Source organism: Ornithorhynchus anatinus, chromosome X5 (assembly GCF_004115215.2).
Source record: "Ornithorhynchus anatinus isolate Pmale09 chromosome X5, mOrnAna1.pri.v4, whole genome shotgun sequence".
In the NCBI taxonomy this organism is placed as follows: Eukaryota; Metazoa; Chordata; class Mammalia; order Monotremata; family Ornithorhynchidae; genus Ornithorhynchus; species Ornithorhynchus anatinus.
This window is the reverse complement of record NC_041753.1, coordinates 25310245-25335335: the sequence shown is the minus strand read 5'-3', so window position 1 is coordinate 25335335 and position 25091 is coordinate 25310245. Positions and strand designations below refer to the sequence as shown.

General features: G+C 53.6%; 1 protein-coding gene and 1 long non-coding RNA gene across 3 annotated transcripts; both read left to right on the top strand.

The window, feature by feature from the left end:
- Nucleotides 1–844: 844 nt before the first annotated feature.
- On the top strand, nucleotides 845–10308 carry ATG12 (autophagy related 12). The gene is made up of 4 exons (XM_039910749.1): nucleotides 845–896; nucleotides 6312–6448; nucleotides 8731–8793; nucleotides 9089–10308. The coding sequence occupies exons 1-4, from the start codon at nucleotides 845–847 to the stop codon at nucleotides 9146–9148; spliced, it is 312 nt and encodes a 103-aa protein (XP_039766683.1). The 3' UTR covers nucleotides 9149–10308.
- Nucleotides 10309–11910: 1602 nt separating this feature from the next.
- On the top strand, nucleotides 11911–25091 carry LOC114807935. Of its 2 annotated transcripts, none has more exons than XR_003755936.1 (3): nucleotides 11911–12142; nucleotides 24919–24970; nucleotides 25060–25091. It is a non-coding gene; the product is annotated as an uncharacterized LOC114807935 (long non-coding RNA). The 2 variants fall into 2 exon arrangements; XR_003755935.1 differs by lacking the exon at nucleotides 11911–12142 and adding an exon at nucleotides 15396–15531.

Below are 25091 nucleotides of genomic sequence, written 5' to 3'. Positions count from 1 at the left end.
GGCCCTCCCCATCTGCTCTCTTTTCCCGCTACCCTTCGGCTTTCTCCCCTCGGTCCCCTCTAGTAACTCACTGTTGACTGCTCGGGCCACGAATTTATCTGAGCCTACTCATGCCGTACCAGTGTCTCAGAGTCTTCTGCTGTCCTGACCGTTACATCACTGCCTCAGAGTCTCTACATCCCCTTGGGCAGCGATGATCCTTATCCCTTCAGAGTAAAACCAGGAGCTTTATGGTTCAACCACGGCCTAGAGGAAAGAGGACAGGCCCCGGAGATCAGAGGACCCGAGTTCTAATCCTGACTCCGCCACTTGCCCGCTAAATGACTTTGGACAAGTCACTTAACTTCCCAGTGCCTCGGTAACCTCATCCATAAAGTGGAGATTAAACTCCCCTCCCTTGGATTTAGACTTTGAGCCCCGTGAGGGACGGGGACTGTGACCGACCTAATTCTCTTCTATCTACCTCAGTGCTTAGTACAGTGCCTGGGACATGGTAAGCGCTGACCGAGTACCAGGAAGAAAAATGGGTGGGCAGTGGCACCCGATTCCTCCCTCAGCAGTGTAAAAATGTGGTCAGTCCCCGTATCCTTACTTAAAACCGTGTTCGATCCAAGACGATCCGTGGAGGACCTACACCGTGCGGAGCGCTGTACTGAGTATTTGTGAGAGTACGCTACAACAGAAATAACCCTGTGTTTTAGGGGCGATCCTGTGCGGAATCTCGTAGATCACTGAATCGATCAGTGATGTTTATTGAGTGCCGGGTACGTGCCGAGCCCCGCGCAGCAGAGCTAGCAGAAACATTCCCTGCCCCTAACGAGCCGACGGTCTGAAGGGCCGAGAAATGTCCACCGGCCTGGATGACATTGCTTTATTAAACCTTAAGCAGTACCAATGTAAAATAGCCATTCCTCCTCGTCTCGTCTTGTGCCGTCGAGTCGTCTCCGACCCCTGACGACGCCCCGGACGCATCTCTCCCGGAACGCCCCGCTCTCCACCTGCAGTCGTTCCGGTAGTGGAGCCAGAGAGTTTTCTTGGGCAAAATCCGGAAGCGGCTTCCCATCGCCGCCTTCCGCGCGGTAAACTCGAGTCTCCGCCCTCGGCCGTGCCGCTGCCGCCCGGCACGGGGGAGTTTTGACTCCTAGCAGATGGCCTGCCACTCGCTAGCCACCGGCCCAGCTCGGTACGGAACGGGTAGGCCTCTGCCCGACTCTCCCTCCCGTAGCCGAGACCGGTGGAGGACTGGAAACTCTCCGGGTGTGACCCTGAGAGGCGCGTTCCTGCTACAACTGGATGAAAAACGGCATTGTCTACCGCTGTCTCGATGGTGAACGAGGAGCTGGGGAACTAGATGGTTTGGAAACGATTGAATGGTACACAGAAAGCAACGCAGCAACCCACAGGTTTTGGACTCTACCTTGTGCAGGGCAGTTTGCGACTGTTTCTCTGTTAGTTAATTGGCATTTTACGTGGAACTAGTCCTCAGTTGCTTGAACCAGGACAGTAACTCCCCCCCCCCCCCCCCCACCTCTGCCTGATGGGGCTGGGTTTCAGGGCACAGTACAGTGGGGCGTAATAATAGAAAGAGCATGGGCCCGGGAGTCGAGAGGTCTTGGGTTCGAATGCTGGCTCAGTCAACCAGTGGTATTTATTGAGTGCTTACCAGGTGCAGAGCACTATACTACACTGTGCAGTTCACCAGAGTTGGTAGACACGTTCCCCTCCCACAGCTAGCTTAAAGTCTAGAGGTGGAGGCAGACATATATGTAAATAATTTATAGTATGTAACTTATGGATTGGTACATAAGCGCCATGGGAGGAGCAAATACCAAACGTCCAAAGGTTACGGATCCGAGCGCGTAAGGGAGAGGGATTCTGATCCTCCTTGACCTCTCTGCTGCCTTTGACACTGTCGACCATCCCCTCCTCCTCCATACCTTATCTCACCTTGGCTTCACGGACTCTGTCCTCTCCCGGTTCTCCTCTTACCTCTCTGGCCGATCATTCTCGGTCTCCTACGCCGGAGCCTCCTCCCCCTCCCATCCTTTAACTGTTGGAGTTCCTCGAGGGTCAGTTCTCGGCCCTCTTCTGTTCTCCATTTACACTCACTCCCTCGGTGAACTCATCCGCTCTCACGGCTTTGACTACCATCTCTACGCAGATGACACGCAGATCTACATCTCCGCCCCTGTCCTCTCCCCCTCCCTTCGGGCTCGCATCTCCTCCCGCCTCCGGGACCTCTCCACCTGGATGTCGGCCCGCCGCCTAAAACTCAACATGAGCGAGACTGAGCTCCTCATCTTCCCTCCCAAACCCGGTCCTCTCCCAGACTTCTCTATCACCGTGGGTGGCACGACCATCCTTCCCGTCCCGCAGGCCCGCAATCTCGGTGTCATCCTTGACTCGTCCCTCTCGTTCACCCCACGCATCCTATCCGTTACCGAGACCTGCCGGTTTCACCTCTACAATATCGCCAAGATATCCGCCCTTTCCTCTCCACCCAGACGGCTACCTTACTGTTACGGGCTCTCGTCATATCTCGGCTAGACTACTGTGTCAGCCTTCTCTCTGACCTCCCTTCCTCCTCTCTCGCCCCGCTCCGGTCTATTCTTCACTCCGCTGCCCGGCTCATCTTCCCGCAGAAACGATCTGGGCATGTCACTCCCCTTCTTAAACAGCTCCAGTGGTTGCCCATCGACCTCCGCTCCAAACAAAAACTCCTCACTCTAGGCTTCGAGGCTCTCCATCACCTCGCCCCTTCCTACCTCTCCTCCCTTCTCTCTTTCTACCGCCCACCCCGCACGCTCCGCTCCTCCGCCGCCCACCTCTTCGCCGTCCCTCGGTCTCGCCCATCCCGCCGTCGACCCCCGGGTCACGTCCTCCCGCGGTCCCGGAACGCCCTCCCTCCTCACCTCCGCCAAACTGATTCTCTTTCCCTCTTCAAAACCTTACTTAAAAATCACCTCCTCCGAGAGGCGTTCCCAGACTGAGCTCCTCTTCCCCCTCTACTCCCTCTGCCATCCCCCCTTTACCTCTCCGCAGCTAAAGCCTCATTTTCCCCTTTTCCCTCTGCTCCTCCACCTCTCCCTTCCCATCCCCACAGCACCGTACCCGTCCGCTCGACTGTATATATTTTCGTTACCCTATTTATTTTGTTAATGAATTGTACATCGCCTCGATTCTATTTAGTTGCCATCGGTTTTTACGAGATGTTCTTCCCCTCGACGCTGTTTAGTGCCATCGTTCTCGTCTGTCCGTCTCCCCCGATTAGACCGTAAGCCCGTCAAACGGCAGGGACCGTCTCTATCTGTTGCCGACTTGTTCATCCCAAGCGCTTAGTACAGTGCTCTGCACATAGTAAGCGCTCAATAAATACTATTGAATGAATGAATGAATGAGCCGGGGAAAAGAGGACTTATCAGGGAAGGCCTCTTGGAGGTGATGTGACTTTAATAAGACTTCGAAGGCGGAGAGAGTGGTGGTCCGGTGTATTTGGAGGGGGTGGGGATTCCAGGTCAGGGTGTATGAAAGAAAGTCCCTTGGTTGAGCACTTACCGTGTGCAGAGCACTGCAGTAAGCGCTTGGGAGAGTACAGTATAACAGTTGGTAGACAAATTCCTATCCACAAGGAACTTACAGCCCGGTTGGGGTTGGGGGGGGCAGAAGTTAATGTGAATTTTAAAAATTATGGATAAATACATAAACGCCGTGAGACCGAGGGAGAGGTGAGCGATGAGACAGACGAGATCGGGGCCCAGTGAGCAAGCTGGCACTAGAGGAGCAAAGTGTGCGGGCTGGGCTGTAGTAGGAGATCGGCGAGGTAAGGTAGGAAGGGGCAAACTCGGTACTTTAAAGTCAACGGTAAGGAATTCCTGTTTGATGCAGAGGTGGATGGGCAGCCAGTGGAGGTTCTCGAGGAGTGGGGAGAGGTGGACTGAACGGTTTTGTAGAAGAATGATCCGGGCGGCAGAGTGACGTATAGACCGGAGTCGGGAGAGGCAGGAGGCAGGGAGGTCCGCCAGGAGGCCGATGCAGTCGTCAGGGTGGGAGGGGGTAGATCCTTGGATCAGACTAGTAACCGTTTGGATGGAGAGGAAAGGGCGGATTTTAGCGGTCGTGAAGGTAGAAGTCACAGGATTTGGTGACAGACCGAACATGTGGGATGAATGAGAGACGAGTCCAGGTTAGCGCCGAGGTTACGGACTTGTAGGACGGGGAGGATAGTGGTGCTTTCCACAGTGACAGGAAAATCACGGGGAGGACGGGGTTTGGGTGGGAAGAGGAGGAGTTCTGTTTTGGGGCATGTTCAGTTCGAGGCGTCGGAGGGACAGCTAGGTAGAGGTGTCCTGCCGGCAGGAGGAAGTGTGAGACTGCAAGGAAGGAGAGAGGTCGGGGCTAGAGCGTTGGATTTGAGAGTCGGCCATACAGAGACGGTAGTTGAAGGCTTACGAGCGAATGAGTTCTCCAAGGCAGGCGGTGTCGAGGGAGACTAGGAGGGAATCCAGAGCTGAGCCTTGAGGAATCTCCACTCTAAGAGGATGGGAGGCAGAAGAGGGGCCTGCCAAAGAGAAGAAGTGGTCAGGGAGGGGAGAAGCGGGAGAGGATGGTGTTGGTGAGGCGGTGGGCCCAGTGGGTAGAGCACAGGCCTAGGAGTCAGAAGGACCCGGATTCTAGTCTCAGCTCCGCCACTCGTCTGCCGTGTGGCCTCGGGTAGGCCACTTGACTCCTCTGTGCCTCCGTTCCCTCATCCGTAAAACGGGGATTAAGACTGCGAGCCCCATGTGGGACGTGGACTGTGTCCAGCCCGATGGACCTGTATCTACCCCAGCGCTGAGCACGGTGCCTGGCACGGAGTAAATGCTTAACAGATACCGTTTTTGACATAGTCAAAGTGGGATTAAAGTGTGAAGGAGAAGAGGGTGGTCCAGAGTGTCGAAGGCAGCTGAGGGATCCAGGAGGATCAGGGTGGATGAAGGTGGTCACTGGTGACTTTGGGGAGGGCTGTTTCCCTAGAGTGAAGGGGGCGGAAAGCTGACTGGGAGCGGTGGAGGAGAAGAATTCGAGGCAGCCGGTGCAAACAACTCACTGGAGGAGTTTGGAGAGGGACGGTAGGAGAGACGCAGGACAGTAACTAGAGGGAGCTTTGGGATCAAGGGAGGGTTTCTTTAGGATGGGGATACAAAAGTATGTTTGAAAGCGGTGAGAGAGAAGCCACTGGACAGTGAAGGAAGATGGCAGCCCGCTGTGTGACCTTGGGCAAGTCACGTAACTTCTCTGTGCCTGTTTTCTCAACTGTACAAGGGGATGAACTACCCGTTCTCCCTCCTATTGAGACCACGGGCCCCGGGCGGGACGGAGACGACGTCCAACCCGATTAACTTGTATCTACCTCAGCGGTTAGAACAGTGCAAATACCGTTAAAAGAAAACCAAACCGCCCCGGGGACCAACTCACCTAGGACATCTAATGCGGTGGATGGGTTCAGCCGGATTCCTGAAAGTAGCTGGCCAAGTTGGCGGCCAAGGCAGCAGCGGCAACCAAGTGTGGCTACCCTGGCGACCGCCTGCTGGTCTGTAGTGCCACAGCGTTGGCACTCTGCTGTGGTCCCTTTTGCCGTCAAGTGGGTTTTGTACGAAGTAAACCTTGGCGTGCGTTTTTGCAGTGTACTAATAATAGTGATGATGGTATTTGTTAAGCGCTTACCGTGTGCCAAGCACTGTCGTGAGCGCTGGGGTAGGTACAAGGCGATCAGTTTGTCCCACGTGGGGCTCGCAGTCTTCATCCCCATTTTCCCGGTGAGGTCACTGAGGCACAGAGAAGTTAAGTGGCTTGCCTAAGGCAGACAAGCGGCGGAGGTGGGAGCGTACCGCACCCCTGCCCGCCTCCTGATCTGTCGTGCCCACAGCCGGGGTGGAAACAAGACCGGTGAGGGTGAGGAGGGTCCGAGTGATGCTTTACACGGGTTAACGGTCCTAAAGTCTCGGGGGGATGTTTGAGGAGAAGGCTACTCGCTCTTTCCAGTAAGCCTAAGGTAACCGTGAACTTGAAACGCAATGAACCGGTGGAGCGTTTTTTGTTACAAGCCCATCGTCGCAGCCAACTACCCTCTCGAGTGCTCAGTGCGGTGTCCTGCACGTAGTAAGCGCTCAGTAAGTACCACGGATCGGTAGCGAAGAGGCACTACGTTCCATCCGAGTCGCGTAATAGAGACCGTGGTTTACCTTGGCTGAAGACTGTCGGGATACCCTAAAATTGTTTTGTCGTCTCTCATTTTTCCCGTCGTGTCTGTCTCGACCTGTTTTCTTTCCTAGTTGACATTCTGCTAAAAGCTGTGGGAGATACCCCAATAATGAAAACAAAGAAGTGGGCAGTGGAGCGCACCAGAACAATCCAGGGTCTAATCGATTTCATCAAAAAGTTCCTCAAACTGGTGGCTTCGGAACAGTTGGTATGTAATCGGAGGAAGTAATTTCTTTGTGGGTAGCAGAGGCTCCCGGAATGTCTTTAATGGACTCAAGGGCGGCCCAGAGCAATAAAGACAAGAAAGCTGTTATGTGGAGGGCCATTCTAAGTTGTAGCTACGGGGGTCTCTAGTGTGCCGTAGCCTGCCCGAGATGTTCTTTCCTGAGGAAATTGGAATGAACCGGCATCTTGCTTACCGTAAATCTCCGTAAATCTCTGATTTGCCCCCGGTATTTTGGGGCTTTTGTCCGCTCGAGCAACCATCTTCAAATAATTTTAGTTTTTTGAATTAGCTTCAAATGTGGGGCGGGGGAGGAGAGAGAGACTGTCTAATATATGAAGGGTGGCTTTGGGGGGCTATAGAATAGCGTATACCACTGTTATTTTCATTGTATGATAGATTTCCAGTACCTTGGAGTAAATGCTAGAATAATTGTGCTTATGCCCGTGATATTTTTTTAAAACACAGTATCATTCTCAAAGTGTATAAAGAGCCCATAAGAAAACGTTATTCTAAAGGAACCTGACCTTGTTGTGACGAACGACCTGCCTTCTGGAAATGTCTAACCTGAAACAAGACGGTGCCAACACAGCCTCACAGGCAACGTCCCTATCTCACAGACATGTCGATAGGACAAAAGGGAATCATTGCTGAAAATGTGCTTTAGAAAAAGAAAAGCACTATGTGAATTCAAGGTGGTATTATGCCAGTATTTAAAAGCCTAAAATTCCAGACAATTGAGTAAATGTCTCGAGTACCTGAAATATTTATGTTCTCCACACACACATTGGTATGCGTGGATTTGGGGGTGGGGTATGTAGTGGACAGCGGAGGGATAACCCAAGAGAAGAAGAGAGTGGGGCCCGGGGGGGGGGGGGTGGGGGGCGGGTTAGACAAATCACCTTTATTCTGGTTCATGGGAAACGGGCGTTTTGGAAGAGGTGAGAGGGAGGTTCTGACGAGTGAAAGAGAAGTTGGTGGGTAAACTGGAGGGCGTCCAGATGAGAGGGACAGCATGAGAGAGAAAACTAGGAGGGGTGGGTAAGACTATTGGACATGAGCGGAGGGAGAAGGGTGGGTCGAAAGGCCCAGTAGGCAGTGACATCGGCTAGCAAGGCCCGAGGAGGACCTAGAAGCTAAAGATAGACTCCTGCTTGGTTAGTGGGAAGCCATTGCTTGAGTGTTCAGGATAGGGATTGCTCTGGCTGCGAATGGAGAAAACCGGTGAATCGCGTAAGGGAACAGTCCTGTAGGCAGAGAGTCTTGTAAGAGGGAGGTTGCCAAATCCTGGAGGAAAGGGTTGCATAGTAGGGTGGAGATGAGACGGGTGCGGGAGATGGCCTTCAAAAAATGAGTTGGGGTTTTTTTTTTCCCCTTGGAAAATGGGTGAGATAATGCCACTGCCCACTGTGATGGATGGAGAGTGGGTTGCGGAGGAGCCGCAAACAGCATACCGTCATAGTCAGTATGAGTTGGCGGTGGGCCAACCAATCGGCGCCCTCTTTTAGGCGGTCTTGAGAGCGGATTGTGATGTTTGTTGATTTCGTGGCTTGTTAAGCGCTTGTACTAGATGTCAAGTACCGTACTGAGCGTGGGGGTAGATAGAAGGTCATTGGGTTGGATATAGTCCCCACGCTACTGGGGGCTCGCAGTAGATTTTAGGGACATCTGAATGCAGATAGCAGCTGAGCCGGCCAACTTCCTCGGGATCCAGAAGGAAAAGAGCCAGGGGACAAGGGATTTGCCCAACTTCCCAGTAATAGATCAAAGTGGACCTCCCCGTTTTTAAAAAAAAAAAAAAAAGTCACGCTAGAAGAATGGTGATTTTTCCCAAGGACACATAGTGAGTAGTCACTGTCCCAGTTAAGACTGGAAACCGGGCCTTCTGATCTTCAAGGGTTTCTTGTTCTAACCACACCACCCGGCTCGTGCCCTTGGTACAGCCATTTTTTTGCTTTCTTTCTTGATCTGACTTCCCAGCCTTACTCTGCGAAAGTCTTTATCAGTTTCATTCCTGCTAGGGAGAAAGAACATGTCCTTACGCAGCAGACTCCCCCCCCCCCCCCCCCCGCCCCCTCCCTTAAAAAAGGACGATAGTTAAGCTTTCTCCGAAAGGATCGTCATTATGAGAGAACCGTAAGGGTAGATCATTTGAAGTGTGGGCTTTCTTTGGAGCCGTAAGGAACTGGGAGATGCGTGCTGTTTCAGCGGGATGTGAGTGAGGGACAATTTCACCGACCCGTTTTTTTTTTTTCTCTTTCATGCAGTTTATATATGTGAATCAGTCTTTCGTTCCTTCCCCAGACCAAGAAGTTGGAACTCTCTATGAGGTAACTAGTTTCAGATCGTCCTTTTCTCGGTGGATTTTTTCTCGTGTGTGTGTTGGGGGGGAGGGGGGAGAAATCGGTCCATAAATTGACATTTGTGTTTTCAAGGATGGGGAATAAATAGGCCTAAAATGGCGACTGATTTTCAGGGAACATTCTTGGTGAGACTACCAACAGATGGCAGTTCTCACTGAATGGTAACCGAGACTTGGGACTTTGAGTACTTGCTGCCGGGTTGGGGGTCTGGGTACCGTAGAGCTTAATTCCCTGTCAAATTATCTTCTTCCCCCTCCTGCAGTGTTTTGGAAGTGATGGTAAACTTGTCCTGCATTACTGCAAATCTCAGGCCTGGGGATGAGCTGTAAATGACACGAACCACTTGCAGATAAGGGTGGATCTTCAAAACGGGAATTGGAGTGCCGATAAGCTTTGATGACTGCAACCGTGGACATAATGGAGACGCTTATGGTTCTGATGATGGGTACCACTCTGCAATCTCTACAAAAAATCAGTGTGCGTGCGTAAGAGCACTTGAGGACAAAGACATTGTATACCACTCTGTCGTGCATTTAATTACCCAGAGTGTCGAGAGAATACCTTCACCTCCGTAATGCTGCAGAGCTTCTCAATTGCTGTTTTCAGACTGAGTATTGCCTTTTCCGGTGACTTTCCGTGTCGCGCCGAGACCCTTACATTCCCTTTGTTTCCGCGGAGTATTTTTCCCCCTTGTCCGAGTGAAATTCAGATCCCTCTGGCAGTCGGAGTTCTTCGGCTCGTATCTGGTTTGGTCTGCGTCTGCTGCGTCTGTACAGCGGCTGCCCGGAGAGGCGAATGGCTGCTGCCCCTACGTGCAGCCTGCGTGCCCGAACCAGAAGAAGGCAGGCCGGCGGGCAAAAAAAAAAAGTAGAAGTGGAAATCAGGAGACCGTGATTGTGGTGCATGAGCTTAATCAAGTCTGTTTAATTAGCCCTCACAGAGCCGAAATTACCCAAGAGAAACGATGGAAAAAGCCACTTGTCCGTCCACCCCGGATCTTGGCTCAAAGGGGTAGGATTCGGCGGAGCAGAGGCGGCCCATGAGTACCCGGACATTAGCAGCCCTACTTAACGAGTGCTGTCTACGGTACCAAAATACCCTGGGTAGTTGCTTGCCTAAACACCCCAGGTGAGCGGGCGAGTGACTATTTGGGGATTTTCAACTTTAGTTGATTTAGTTGGCTCCTATCCGAGAACCTTGGGGACCTGATGCTGTGTTGTTAAAGGGTGCTCTTTTTTTAGATAAATTAATCGTTCGCGTCTCTCTACTCTCATTTAAGGCTTACGGAACAGCGACGGTGTATTCTCTATCAGCTTCTGTTCGGGGGTCGAGTACTTTATGCATATGATCGCATTACTCCTGGCAGCATCCTCGAGATATTAAAATGCATCCTTAGTAACTTTAGGAAGTCAACCAGTGGTATTTATTGAGCGCTTACTGTGTGCAGGGCACCCTATTAAAGAAATCTTCAGAACTGACCGAGACCTTGCCTACCGGAGATCAAGTGGAAGGGGTTTTCTCGTTTCGTTACTGGGGTCGTGAGATGCTTACAGCGGGGATACTGCCAGCTTTTTGTTTGAACGTTCTAGCAAATCGAGTGGAATGTCAGAGCCGGTACATGTGGCAGTAGTCCGGGGAATCCGTTAACAAGATCTGCTTAGGCCTGAAGGGAATAGCGTTCTTCCCCCACCCCTCTTACCCATCAGAACCCCCATCTTGTTTTTCTGAATACCCGCTACGGGGCTTCAGCCGCTCTGTCTTCCCCCTCTGGTCCGGGCCTTTGAAAGATCCACGCAACTCTTCGGAGGGCACAGTAGGCAAAGGTGTCCAGAGTGTTTTTACGATTAGCGTGTCGTGACCCCCCACCGGCCCCCGTCACAACTCCTAGTGGGCTTTCTGTCTTCCCCACCCTCCGTGTCTTGACCGAGAAAACTCTACGGATTCACGACCGGGACGACCGCGGGTGGATGTGGGGCGTCCCGGGAGAGGCGCGTCCGTGGGGTCGCTCTGCGTCGGAGACGACTCGACGGCATAAGACGGGATAAGTCCCTGAAGCCCCTGCTCTAGCTGCCCATTTCCCCAAAACCCCGCTGTCCCCGTCCCTCGGGACTGCTCCTCCTCACTGCCTCTGGCACGGTAGCTGCCATTCTCCTGCACACCCCTGGCATCAACCTGACGTCGTCAGAAATAAAATAACACCTTCAAATATCTGAAAGTGTCACCGACACCTTGTAAATGTTCTGCTGCCCTAAAATCTAGAAAAGCTAACCAGATCCGCGACGGTTATGCCGCATCCTCACCCTCCGAGGCGGTTGGTTTGAGAGAAACAAAGTACGCGCGCTGGGTCGTAGTGGGCGAATGAGAAGTAATAGGGGAAGAAGCCGAGTAAGCGCCTCAGTGGCGACCGTCGGGAGTTTCTGCTCGACGGGTGACCGTGGGAGGTTTTTGAGGAGCGGGGAGAGGCACGTTGGGAAAAATCGATCCAGGCGGGCAGATGGCGGAGTCGGCATCAGAACCCAAGCCCGTACTCTCTCCGCTAGGCCGTGCTGCTTCTCAGAAAGCCTCCGGCACCTGGTGTTCGCAGGCGGTCTTTCGTCCAAGTACCGACCGGGCCCGATCCGGCTTAGCTCCCGGGATCAGACGGTACTGGGTGCGGTCGGGGTGGTTGAGGAGACCGTCCTCGTTACGACCTTGAGAGATGAGGGGGATAGTCGGTGGCGGCGTCAGCGGCGGAGGAGAGGATTCGGGAGGTGAGATGAGTTTCGTACATACTGAATCGGGCAGGCATCTCTGGAGAGAGGTCTTAGCAGTGGGAGGAGAGGTGAATTTTGCAGAGAAGGCGAGAGGTTAGGGCTGATGCGCCATCCGCATGGTAATAATAATAATACTTATGGCATTTGTTAAGTGCTTACTATGTGCAGAGCACTGTTCTAAGCGCTGGGGTAGATACAGGGTAATCAGATTGTCCCACGTGGGGCTCACATTTTTTAATCCCCATCTTTGCAGATGAGGTCACTGAGGCACAGAGAAGTGAAGTGACTTGCCCAAGATCACACAGCGGACAAGCGGCGGAGCCGGGATTTGAGCCCACGACCACCGACTCCCGAGCCCGGGCTCTTTCCACTGAGCCACGCTGCTTCTCGTGGCAGCGGGAGCCTCGGGAGTAGCTAAGATCCCCGAAGGAATGAGAATAGAAGGGGACCAGAACCGAGCGTTCCTTGAGGAACCCCCCCGGTTCGGGAACGGGAGGCAGAGGAAGAGCCAGTGAGAGATTCAAGGAGGACCGGCTAGAGAAGACGACTGCAGCAAAATCGAGGTTAGAAAGATGGGGTTTCCAAGGCAAGGGGGGCCCGTAGAATCAGAGACGGCCGGAGAGGTTGCGGAAGGCTGAAGACTAAGGTGGAGTCCGAAGGAGGTCACTGGTCGCTTGGGAGAGAGGGATCTCCGCTTCTCCTGTCCCTGATCTCTTTTAAGGCCTGCCTCCCCTTGTAGACTCCAAGGTCCTCGCGGGCAAGGGTTCGGGCTCCCAACTCTGTTGTGTTGCACTTTTCCCAAGGGCTGCGTGTAAAAGCTCCGCACACAGGCAGCACTCACTTAATACCTTTGGTGGATTGACCACCGAGTGAGAGCCGGATTGTCGAGCTATCCCACTGTGCGTGCCACTGGGTGTGAGAGAGTGCGTGGTTCCCCGCAGTCCACCGCCACTACTCTTACAGCAACTGAAGCCTAGGACCCGCTGGCAGTAGGGCACGGCTTCAGCTGTCGCTTCTGTGCCGTCGTCCCCAAGTCCGTCTCGACCCCCCGACGACTTATCTCCCCTGCAGTCCCGCTTCTTTTCCTTTTCCCAGGACATCGCCGCTTGGGTACTCTGCCGGCACCTCGAACTCCACGGGTCTACGGAGCTCCCCTTTCCCTCCCCATAACTTTCTCCTGCCAGTCGACCTCGTCCCTGATTCTTCCAACGCCCTTTCTTCCCGCCGAGCCCCGCCCCCTCAAAACCCCACCCCAGATTCACTGCGGGGCCCCCAGATTAAGTTGGCGGCCCTGATCCTGAGCCTACGAAAGACGCGATAAATGCCAATTAAGGAGCGTGGTGTGTAAAAAAAAAAAAAAAAAAAAAAAAAAAAAAATCATTTCACTCGAATGCCGTCGGTCTGTGATACGTGTTCAGATTACCCCTGAAAGATCTCAGTTCAGTTTAAACTCATTTTTCTTGCCTTGATAAATGGCTCGCTCACAGTTTGCCTAGAGGCCACGATTAGGGACAGAGACTTCAAAATCACGGTGAAACTGGGGAAAAGACGCAGCATGGTAAGACTGGCTCTTCTTAGTAGAGAAGCGGCGCGGCCTAGTGGAAGGAGCCCAGGCCGGGGAGACGGAGGACCCGGGTTCTAATCCCGGCTCCGCCTCTCGTCTGCCGGGCGACCTCGGGCAAGTCACTTAACCTCCGCGCCTCGGGTCCCTCATCGGAAAAATGGGGCTTCAACAGCTGCTTTCCCTCCTACTCAGACCGCGAGCCCCTTGGGGGACCTGATGACCTCGCATTGACCCCAGAGCTGCATAGAGTTCTTGGCACGTAAGCGCTTAACAAATACCGTCATGGGTATGATTGTTATTTCTATTACCGGTACAAAGCACCACGCAAGACCGGCCCCCGCGACGGGGGCACCCGATGAGCGCGCAGGTGATCCCGAAATGGCCACCCGCAACCCTGGTTATTCCAGACCGTGTCCCGGAGTTACCACGATAGTTTACGGGCTGTCTAATGACGGGGCTTCAAAGACCCGCTGGCGAGGGAACGCCGTACTGTATTCTGTCCGTGGAAGGCCGCTTGAGCGATCTGGCTCGCCGAACACTAGAGGGTGCCTTAAGCATCAGTAGAAAACTGCCCGCTTTGTGTCCGGAACTCGAAATCATTACCGTGTTTCCTTTTCTCCACCAAGGGACCGAGGGTATGGTGGAGTCTAGTGCCCCTGCTTGACTTAGTCCGCTAATAGCTGCGGCCCCGGGATGATCCGTTTTATTTCAACTAAATTGTGGAACTGCATCTCACACAACTGAGAGAAAAGCAACCAATGCGGTACATGTGGCTAGGAGAGTTTCTTAGAATGACGAAAGAGGGTCATGGGAAAAAAAAAGAAAAGAAAACCCGCTCTTTTGTCTTGTCCACCTTCTAATCGTTGGCAAAAATCGAATGGTTTCAAGTGCTTACACGTGAAGATGCCAGACCTTGGAATGATATAGTAATTTTCTTTCTAGAAATTGAAAGAGTCGAGTTTTCGTTATCCACCCCCACCCCCCGGCCCCCCGACCATCCAACCTTTGTTGTACCTTCGTCCTGTGACTCCATTCACTTCTTTAAAACGTAAGACCACGAGTAATGCCCTTACTGAGTCAGATGCGTGATCCATTCCAGCCTGGCATTTCTGTCTCTGACAGAAGCAACTGGATGCTTGGAAATAAATAAATGTTGGTATTTGTTAAGCGCTTACTGTGCGCAGAGCACTGTTCTAAGCGCTGGGGTAAACACAGGGGAATCAGGTCGTCCCACGTGGGGCTCACAGTCTTAATCCCCATTTTACAGATGAGGGAACTGAGGCGCAGAGAAGTGAAGTGACTCGCCCGCAGTCACACAGCTGACAAGTGGCAGAGCTGGGATTCGAACTCAGGAGCCCTGACTCCAAAGCCCGTGCTCTTTCCACTGCGCCACGCTGCAAGGCTTGGAGAAACCTTGCGGCGGTTAGGGATGGGCCAGCTAACATCCCCAGCTTTTCATTCATTCGGGCGTACTTACCGAGCGCTTACAGTGGGCGGAGCACTGTATCCTAAACTTTGCCTCCAGGAATCCACTCTTGAACCCCTCATCCACGAATCTATCCAAACCCCCTTCTCTACCAAGTTGATGTCGCTGGGACTATTCTCACCTATGTTTAGTTACTACAGGTGGCTAATTGTATAGTTAACTTTTTCCGAATTCCAGGACTCTAATGAACAAAAAGAGTATCCGCTCACTCTGTGTGTTTCCCGGACTTTTTGTTTTGCTTCTCTACTGAGCCAGGCAAGCCATGTTTTTGAGACGATGGCCAGATGACAATGCGTTATCATTTGGAGAAGGTTGATCCCAAATGCAGCGTGGAGAGGAACGAAAACTTAAATGTCTCCAAAGTTAAAAATCCGTCTTGCAGGATATCCTTACGGTCACGCAGCAAGCCACCGGTGGCATTGGGATATAGTACGACCCAGTGAATGAGAGGCCACAAGTTGGCGATTAAAACGTGGACCGGAACGGCTCCGATCTCAATAGCTGTCTGTGCCGATTTCCCTGGCTATGTGCCAACTTGCTGCCTCTCCGAGGAGCCGCACGGCCTAGGGGAAGGAGTGCGGGCCTGGGATTCGGGGGACCTGTGTCGTACGCCTTCCTCTGCCGCTTGACTGCTGCTGCTGTGTGACCTTGGGCGGGCCGCTTCATTTCCTTGTGCCTCAGTTTCCTAATCTGTAAAATGAGGATTCGGTTCGCGTTCTCCCACCTACTTGGATTGCAAGCCCCCTGTGGGACAGCGACCGTGTCCGACCCGATGAACTTTGAACGGTGCCTGACACGTAATAAGCGCTTACCAAATACCCAGATGATGATAACGTGGAAGGGATCACCCAACCATTCCGCCTGCACCCGGAGTTCCGGAATGTCACTGCGCCCCCTCACCGGTAAGATCACTGGTCCGTAGAGAGCAACATGACCTTTCCTTCCTTGGGCTGGAACATGTGGGTACTTTGTTTCCTTGAGGGGGAGGCCTGTGGGTTGTCGGAGCACTCGTAGATAGATCTATTCACCGATTAACTAATTCCGCTGCCTCCCCGATTAAAAGTTCTTCAAAGGCAATGTGATGGTACCCCAGAGCGCCTGGTTCTGTAGGAGCTTAATAAATAGCGCGACTACTGACGCTGCCTTCGTTCTTCCGCGTCAGCCTCTGCTAGTCGCCCTTCCCAACTAGCAGCCCACTGAACGATCCATCAGTCAATTTTATTTATTGAGCCGTTACCGTGCGCAGAGCGCTGTACTGAGCCCTTGGGAGATTACGGTCCAACGGGGGTGGTAGGCGCTTTCCCTGCCCATCGGGAGCTCACAGTCTAGAGGGGGAGACCGACATTAAATCATGGATATGGACACGGGGGCTAAGACTTGGAGGGAAAGGCGAGTGGTGGTCTGTTAAAACGGACGGGGGGCGGGGGCGGCTGTGGGCGTGGGACTCAATGAGGAAACGACAGAAGATTTGCCAGGCCAAAGAGAGAACTGAATTAGAGCGGCTCAGTGTGAATATGAAGTGCCAGAGTTCACTCAGCCCGGTGCCTGGATCATTCTCCCCATCTTCAAAGCCTTATTAAAAATCACATCGCCAAGGGGCCGTCCCCAACTAAGCCCTCATTTCCTCTTCTCCCGCTCCCTTCTGCGGTGCCCTCGTACCGGGATTTACACCCTTTATCCCCCCCCCCCAGTCCCAACCCCACGGGCCGTATGTCCGTAGCCATGATTTATTCGTATTTTAATGTCCGTCTCCCCCTTTAGACTTTAAGTTCTCTGTGGCGGGGAACGTGCCTACCGACTCACGTTGTATTCCCCCCCCGGGTGCTTAGTTCGGGGCTCGGCACACAGTAAGTGCTCAATGAACTTGATTGATTGATTGGTAAGTAGGTTGCCGTTGGAGGAGCGAAGCGAGCGTGCTGGGATGTAGAAGATGAGCGAGGCGAAGTAGGAGGGGGCAAGCCGATTGAGTCCTTTAAAGCTGATGGAGAGAAGTTTCTGTTTGATGTGGAGGTGGACGGCCATCCACTGGGGGCTTTTTGAGGAGTGGAGATGTGAACTGAGCTTTTTTTTTTTTAGAAAAATAATAGGCAGCAGAGTGAAGTATGATCTGGAGTGGGGAGAGACAGGAGGCGGGGAGGGCAGCGAGGAGGCCGATGCAGAAGTCAAAGCGGGATATGATACGTGCTCGAATCAGCAGTTTGGATGGAGAGGAAAGGACGGATTTTAGCGGGGCGGTGACGTGAACTGACGGGTTTTGGCGACGCTGAATGTTATTGCTGTACTGTACTCTCCTAAGCACCTCGTACAGTGCTGTGCACTCAGTAAGCACTCAGTAAGTACGGTCGAATGCGGTCAAAATGAGAGCGACGAGTCGAGAATCGCGCCAAGAGTACGGGCTTGCGAGGCAGGGAGGATGGTGGCGAGGGGAAAGATAGGGAGGACGGGTTTGGACGGGTTCATTCATTCATTCAATAGTATTTATTGAGCGCTTACTACGTGCAGAGCACTGTACTGAGCGCTTGGAATGTACAAATCGGTAACAGATAGAGACAGTCCCTGCCCTTTGACGGGCTTACGGTCTAATCGGGGGAGACGGACAGACGTTTGAGGTATCCAGGAAGAGATGTCCTGATGGCGGGAGGGAATACGAGAGTGCGGAGAGAGAAGTCACAGCTGGAGGTAGATTTGGGAATCATCTGCATAGAGGTGACCTTCGAGGCCACGGGAACCACTGAATCCTCCAAGGGAGAGGGGGTAGATGGAGTATAGAAAGGACCCCAAACAGCCTTGAGGAGAGGATGGGAGGCGGAGGAGGATTCTGCCAAGGAGACCGAGAAGGAGCAGCCAGAGAGATAGAACCGGGAGAGGTCAGTGTCAGGGAAGCCGAGATTGGGTAACGTTTCCAGGAGAGGGGGGTGGTCCACGGTGTCGAATGCAGCTGAGAGGTTGAATCACGGTTCGGATGGAGTCGAGGCCGTTGGACGTGGCGAGGAGGAGATCGTTGGTGACCTTGGAGGGGATACTTTCTGTGGAGCGAAGGGGGCGGGAGCCAGATCGGAGGGGTTCGAGGAGAGAATTGAAAGAGAAGAAGCGGAGGCAGCGGGTGCGAACGACTCGGGGGGCTGGGAGCGGAAGGAGGAGTCAGGAGGAGTCTGGGTGAGGGAGCCGAGGAGTCAAGGGAGGTCATTTTTAGGATAGGGGAGACGTGCACAGTTTTGAAAACAGTGGCGAAGAAGCCGTCGGGAAGTCAGCGGTTGAGGATGGCTGCCAGAGAGGGAAGAAGCAGCGGCGAGGCCTGGTGGGAAGAGCACGGGTCTGGGGGTCGGGGGACCTGGCTTCTAATAATAATAACTAATGGCGTTCGTTAAGCGCTTGCTATGTGCCAGGCGCTGTTCTAAGCGCTGAGCACCGTACTAAGCGCTGGCTCCGCCACTCGTCTGCCGTGTCACCGTGTGTAAGTCACTTCACTTCCCCGGGCCTCAGTTACCTCATCTTTAAAATGGGGATCAAGACGCTGAGCCCCACGTGGATCAGAGACTGTCCAACCCGATTTGCTTGTACCCATCCCAGCGCCTAGTACAGTGGCTGTCACAAAGTAAGCGCTTAACAAATACCATGATTATTCGTTGCTATTGTCTGGTGTGAAGGGGTGGGCTGACCTCAAGGACCTCCTGACCCCTTGGAATGTTTCAGGTGCAACTAGGACTAGGAATTAGACTATCCCTGGAGGTTTCTCCCAGCCTTATATTTTGTAATATGTAATAATAATAATCAGGGTATTTGTTAAGCGCTTATTCTGTGCCAAGCACTGTTCCAAGCACTAGGGTGATCAGGCTGTCCCACGTGGGGTTCACGGTCTTTATCCCCATTTTCCAGATGAGGTCACTGAGGCCCAGAGAACTGAAGCGGCTCGCCCTAGGTCACGCAGCAGACCAGGGGCGGAGCCGGGATTAGAACCCACCACCTCTGACTCCCGAGCCCGGGCTCTTTCCACTGTGCCCCGCTGCTTCAGGTAATATGTTTGACAGTACCCGGCTCTCATGGTGGGCCAACTTTATACTGCTTTGATTCTAAGCCCCTCGTGGGCAGGGCTCGTGCCGTCCACTTCTTGTATGGTACTTTCCCCGCGCGGCCCCGCGCGCGTGCTTAGTGCCGAGTATACAGTAAGCTCCCAGTCAACACCTTTGATTGACCTTCAGAGCTTTGGCCGGTAACCGTGAAGGGCTACGGAAATCATTCTTATCTTTCGACCTAGGTGATTTCCAGCGTCTGCCGGGAACTTCCAAAATGACCCCGTCAGACACGTCGCCTTCGTCTCTCGTCTGTGAGATGGGACTCGTGAGATCGGTCTCCGTGGAAGGGTTGTTAGGGAGAATAACCAACGGGCAGTAAACAGCTGAAAAAAGGCCCCTTTTCTGTCAGCTAATAATAATGTTGGTATTTGTTAAGCGCTTACTATGCGCAGAGCACTGTTCTAAGTGCTGGGGTAGATACAGGGTCATCAGGTTGGCCCACGTGAGGCTCACGGTCTTAATCCCCATTTTCCAGATGAGGTAACTGAGGCACAGAGAAGCTAAGCGACTCGCCCACAGTCACACGGCTGACAAGTGACGGAGCCGGGAGTCGAACCCGTGACCTCAGACTCCGAAGCCCGGGCTCTTTCCACTGAGCCACGCTGCTTCCCAGCTACCGGCCATGTTGAAGGATCCGAGAAGCACGCAGTGGCTAGAACGCGGTCCCGGGAGTCAGAGGTCGTGGGTTCGGATCCCGGTTCAGCCGCTAGTCAGCTGCGTGACTTTGGGCAAGTCACGTCGCTTCTCTGGGCCTCAGTGACCTCATCTGGAAAGTGGGGCTTAATTAATTAATTAATTAATTAATGGTGGTATTTGTTAAGCGCTTACTATATGCAAAGCACTGTTCTAAGCGCTGGGGGATACAAGGTGATCAGGTTGTCCCACGTGCAGCTCACAGTTTTAATCCCCATTTTACAGATGAGGTAACTGAGGCACAGAGAAGTGAAGTGACTTGCCCAAAGTCACACAGCTGGCAAGCGGCGGAGCCGGGATTCGAACTCATGACCTCTGACTGCCAAGCCCGGGCTCCTTCCACTGAGCCATGCTGCTTCTCTTATTAATTAAGACTAAGATGAAGATTAAAAGACTAAGATTAAGACTGTGAGCCCCATGTGAGACAACCTGATCACCTTGTATCCTCCCCAGCGCTTAGAACAGTGTTCGGCACATAGTAAGCGCTTAGCCAACGCCATCATTATTACTATTCTCTGAGCCTCGGTTACCGCACTTGTAAAATGGGGATTGAAACTGTGAGCCCCAGGTGGTACAGGGACCGTGTTCCCCGCCCCCCACCCCCAGCACTCAGTACAGCGTCTGGCACATAGTAGGTGCCTAACAAATACCATAATTATGATTACTGTCATTATTATCATCATCATTTCTACGGGAACACATCCGAATGCGGACCCGTCCCTTCAGCTACTGGGGGAACAGAAGCATACACGGTGGAAGCTCAGTAAATGTAGTAATGCTATTTATTAAGCGTTTACCGTGTGCAGGTCGCTGTACTAAGCCCTGGGACAAGTGGGACTTAGTCACGGTCCCTGTCCCTCAGGAGGCTCGGAGTCTAGGGTGGCGTAGCGGAAAGAGCCCGGGCTCGGGAGTCAGAGGTCGTGGGTTCTAATCCCGGCTCCGCCACGTATCAGCTGTGTGACCTTGGGCGAAGTCACTTAACTTCTCTGTGCCTCAGTGACCTCATCTGGAAAATGGGGCTGGAGACTGTGAGCCCCACGTGGGACCACCTGATGACCTTGTATCTACCCCAGCGCTTAGAACAGTGCTCGGCGCATAGGAAGCACTTAACAAATACCATCATCATCATTATTATTATTAAGTGGATATCTGCAGGAGACCAAACCCTTTACTTGGACAAGCTTAATGGAGGGAGGAGACTTTTTAAAGGTCCTGCTCCTGCCCCCCTGCCAGAGCGTGGGTCTGAGAGTCAGGAGATCTGGGTTCTAATCCAAGCTCTGCTACTTGCCTGCTGTGTGCCCTGGGGCAAGTCACTTCACTTCTCTGTACCTCGTGGGGATTCAGTACCTGTTCGCTCTCCTTTTTAGCCTATGAGCCACATGGGGGAGAGAGACTGTGTCTGACCCGATTGGCTTGTATCTACCCCAGTGCTTAGTACAGTGTATGGCACATAGCGCTTAACACCCCAACTCCGATCTGTACAGCCAGTATTTTTGAGGAATCTTCTCTCCCCAGCCACCGCCAACCCCCCGGCCCCCGCCAAACCCTCTGTCTTAGCCAGACTCGGAAGGTGTTAGTGGAAGGCTTCTTTCTGTAGAAAAACCGACCCGTTTCGGCTCTCCTGCACGAAACAAAACATCTACTCCCCCACAGGGACCTCCACTCTCTTGATCCCATCCATCTCTCCAAAAGCATCTCTCCCCACCTTGCCCCCCGTCCTCTCTTCCCACTCTGGGTGATCAGGTCTCCGCTCTCAACTCCACCCTCTCTACTCATCTCAACTCTCTCGCCCCCCCCATTCCCTCCGCCGCTCTCGCTCCACTAACCCACAGCCCTGGGTCACTGCCTCTGTCTGCCTCCTACGCTCGAGCTGCCGAGCGCTGCTGGCGAAGGTCCGACCACCAAGCCGACCTCATCCATTTTAACTTTATCCTTTCCTGCCTCAACTCTGCCCTCTCCTCCGCCAGGCAAAACTTTTTTTTCTTCCCTCATCGACACCCATGCCCGTCACCCCCGTCGATTGTTCCGGACCTTTAATTCTCTCCTCGGGCCCCCTGTTCCTCCCCCTCCCCCATCCCTCACCCCCAACGATCTGGCCACCTACTTCATCACGAAAATTAACACAATCAGGTCTGAGCTCCCCAAAGTCACCCCCCCACCGCCTCCCCTCCGCCCCAACCCTCTCCCCTACTTTCCCATCTTTCCCTGCAGCATCCTCAGAGGAGATCTCCTCCCTCCTCGCAAGTGCCATCCCCTCCACCTGTGCCTCGGACCCCATTCCCGCCCACCTTATAAAAACCGTCGCCCCTTCCCTCTTCCCCTCCGTAACTTCTATTTTTAACCGCTCACTCTCGAATGGCTTCTTCCCCTCTGCCTTCGAACATGTCCATGTCTCCCCCATCCTAAAAAAACCCTCTCTCGACCCCACTTCCCCTTCCAGTTATCGCCCTATCTCCCTACTGCCCTTCATTTCCAAGCTCCTAGAACGAGTCGTCTACGCTCGCTGCCTAGAATTCCTTAACTCCCATTCTCTCCTGGACCCCCTCCAGTCTGGCTTCCGTCCCCTCCGCTTTACCGAGACTGCTCTCTCAAAGGTCACCCGTCACCTCCTTCTTGCCAAATCCAGTGGCTCCTACTCTATCCTGATCCTCCTTGACCTCTCAGCTGCCTTTGACACTGTTGACCATCCCCTTCTCCTCCATTCCTTATCTCACCTTGGCTTCACAGACTCCATCCTCTCCTGGTTCTCCTCTTCTCTCTCTGGCCGGGCATTCTCGGTCTCCGAGGGTTCCCCCTCCCCCTCCCATCCTCTAACTCTAGGGGTTCCTCAAGGGTCAGTCCTTGGCCCTCTTCTGTTCTCCGTCTACACTCACTCCCTCGGTGAACTCATCCGCTCCCACGGCTTCAACTATCATCTCTATGCAGATGACACACAGATCTACATCTCTGCCCCTATCCTCTCCCCCTCCCTTCAGGCTCGTATCTCCTCCTGCCTCCGGGACGTCTCCACCTGGCTGTCTGCCCGCCACCTAAAACTCAATATGTCCAAAATTGAGCTCGTTATCTTCCCTCCCAAGCCCTGTCCTCTCCCTGACTTCCCCATCACCGCGGATGGTACGGCCATCCTTCCCGTCTCCCAGGCCCGCGACCTCGGTGTCATCCTTGACTCGGCTCTCTCGTTCACCCCACACACCCGATCCGTCACCGAGGCCTGCCGGTCTCACCTTTACGATATCGCCGAGATCCGCCCTTTCCTCTCCACCCAAACGGCTACCTTACTGGTACGGGCTCTCGTAATATCCCGGCTGGATTGTGTCAGCCTCCTCTCCGATCTCCCTTCCTCCCGTCTCTCCCCGCTCCGGTCTATTCTTCATTCCGCTGCCCGGCTCCTCTTCCCGCAGAAACGCTCTGGGCGTGTCACTCCCCTCCTTAAAAACTTCCAGTGGTTGCCCATCGACCTCCGCACGAAACAGAAACTTCTCACTCTGGGCTTCGAGGCTCTCCATCCCCTTGCCCCCTCCTACCTCACCTCCCTTCTCTCTTTCTACCGCCCACCCCGCAAGCTCCGCTCCTCCGCCGCCCATCTCCTCACCGTCCCCCATTCTCGCCCATCCCGCCGTCGACTCCCGAGCCACGTCCTCCCGCGGTCCCGGAACGCCCTCCCTCCTCACCGCCGCCCAACTCATTCTCTTCCCCTCTTCAAAGCCCTATTTAGAGCTCACCTCCTCCAAGAGGCCTTCCCAGACTGAGCTTCCCCTTTTCCCTCTGCTCCCTCTGCTGCCCCTCTACCCCCTCTTCACCTCCCCTCAGCCAAGCCCCCTTCCCCCCCCCCCCCGCTTCCCTCTGCTCCTCCCCCTCTCCCTTCCCCTCCCCTCAGCACTGTGCTCTTCCACTCAATTGTATATATTTTTATTACCCTATTCATTTTGTTAATGAGATGTACATCCCCTTGATTCTATTTATTGCTTTTTTTTTTTTGTCTGTCTGTCTCCCCCGATTAGACTGTGAGCCCGCTGTGGGGCGGGGACTGTATCTGTGGCCGATTTGTACATTCCAGGAGCTTAGTACAGTGCTCTGCACATAGAAGGCTCTCAATAAATACTATTGAATGAATTGTCGGAGAGCGTATGAGCATCTGAGCGAGTGTGTGGGAACTGCTGTTCGTGGGTGGATGGATACGTAAGTCTGTGAGTGTGGGAGGTTGCGGAAAACAGAGGGGAAAGAAGGAAAACGAATTTCGAGATAGGGGGAGAGGAGAAGACGATCATCTACCCGAGCTGCTTGACGAGCAGCTCTTTCCACTGGGTCTTTTTAACGAAGGCCAACATTAAAGCTTTGGGTGTAGTGCTCGACGGGGTCGAAAAAGAGACGCTCTCTCAACGTCTCCCTCCTGCTGCTAACCAGCGACCGTCAGGCTTTCGTTTGTTCTCTCGGGAACCCCCAGACGACCAGTTCTTTGATCCAACTTCCCTTTCATTACAACTGCAGGACAGAGGCAGTGTGGTCTAGTGGAAGGGGCACGGGCCTGGGAATCCGCGCGACCTGTGTTCTAATCCTGCCCCTACCACTTGTCTGCTGTGTGACCTTGGACAAGTCACTTAACTTCTCTGGACCTCAGTTACCTCATCCGTACAACGGGGATTAAGACCGAGCCCCATCGATTAATCAGATTTATTGAGCGCTTACTAAGCGCTTGGAAGACTATAACCCAACAGACACTTTCCCTGTCCACAACGAGCTGACAGTCCGGGCTGGGGGCCGGGGGGGGGGGGGGGGTGGATAAAGGGAGCAGACGGGGTGGGTGATGGAGGAGGGAGGGGGTAAAGAGGAACCGAGGGCTTAAGGGAGAACTCTTGGAGGAGATGTGCCTTTTAAGGCTTTGAAGGTGGGGAGAGGAATTGTCGGATATGAAGAGGGAGGGCTTTCCAGGCCAGAGGCGGGATGTGGGCGAGAGGTTGCCCGCCGGATAGATGAGATCGAGGAACGGTGAGTAGGTTGGCAATAGAGAGGTGAAGCGTGCAGGCTGGGTTGTAGTAGGAGAGTGGAAAGAGCCCGGGCTTGGGAGTCAGAGGTCATGGGTTCGAATCCCGGCTCCACCACTTGTCAACTGTGTGACTGTCGGCGAGTCGCTTCACTTCTCGGGCCCTCAGCTCATCTGGAGAATGAGGATGAAGACCGTGAGCCCCACGTGGGACAACCTGATTATCCTCTATCTACCCCAGCGCTTTGAACGGTGCTCTGTACATCGTGAGCGCTTCACAAATGCCAACATTTTAGAGAAGCAGCGTGGCTCAGTGGAAAGAGCCCGGGGCTTGGGAGTCCGAGAGCATGGGTTCGACTCCCGGCTCTGCCACTGGTCAGCTGTGTGACTGTGGGCGAGTCACTTCGCTTCTCGGTGCCTCAGTGACCTCATCTGGAAAATGGGGATTAACTGTGAGCCTCACGTGGGACAACCCGATTACCCCGTATCCACCCCAGTGCTTAGAACAGTGCTTTGCACATACCAACATTTATTTATTTTAGGAGCGGGCGAGGTGATCCAGTGCTTGAAAGCGGACAGTGAGGAGTTTCTACGGTAAGGAGTTTCTGTTGGACGCAGAGGTGGACGGGCAACCACTGGAGGTTCTTGAGGAGTGGGGAAACGTGGACTGAACGTTTTTCTAGAGAAATGATCCAGGCGGCAGAGCGGAGCGTGG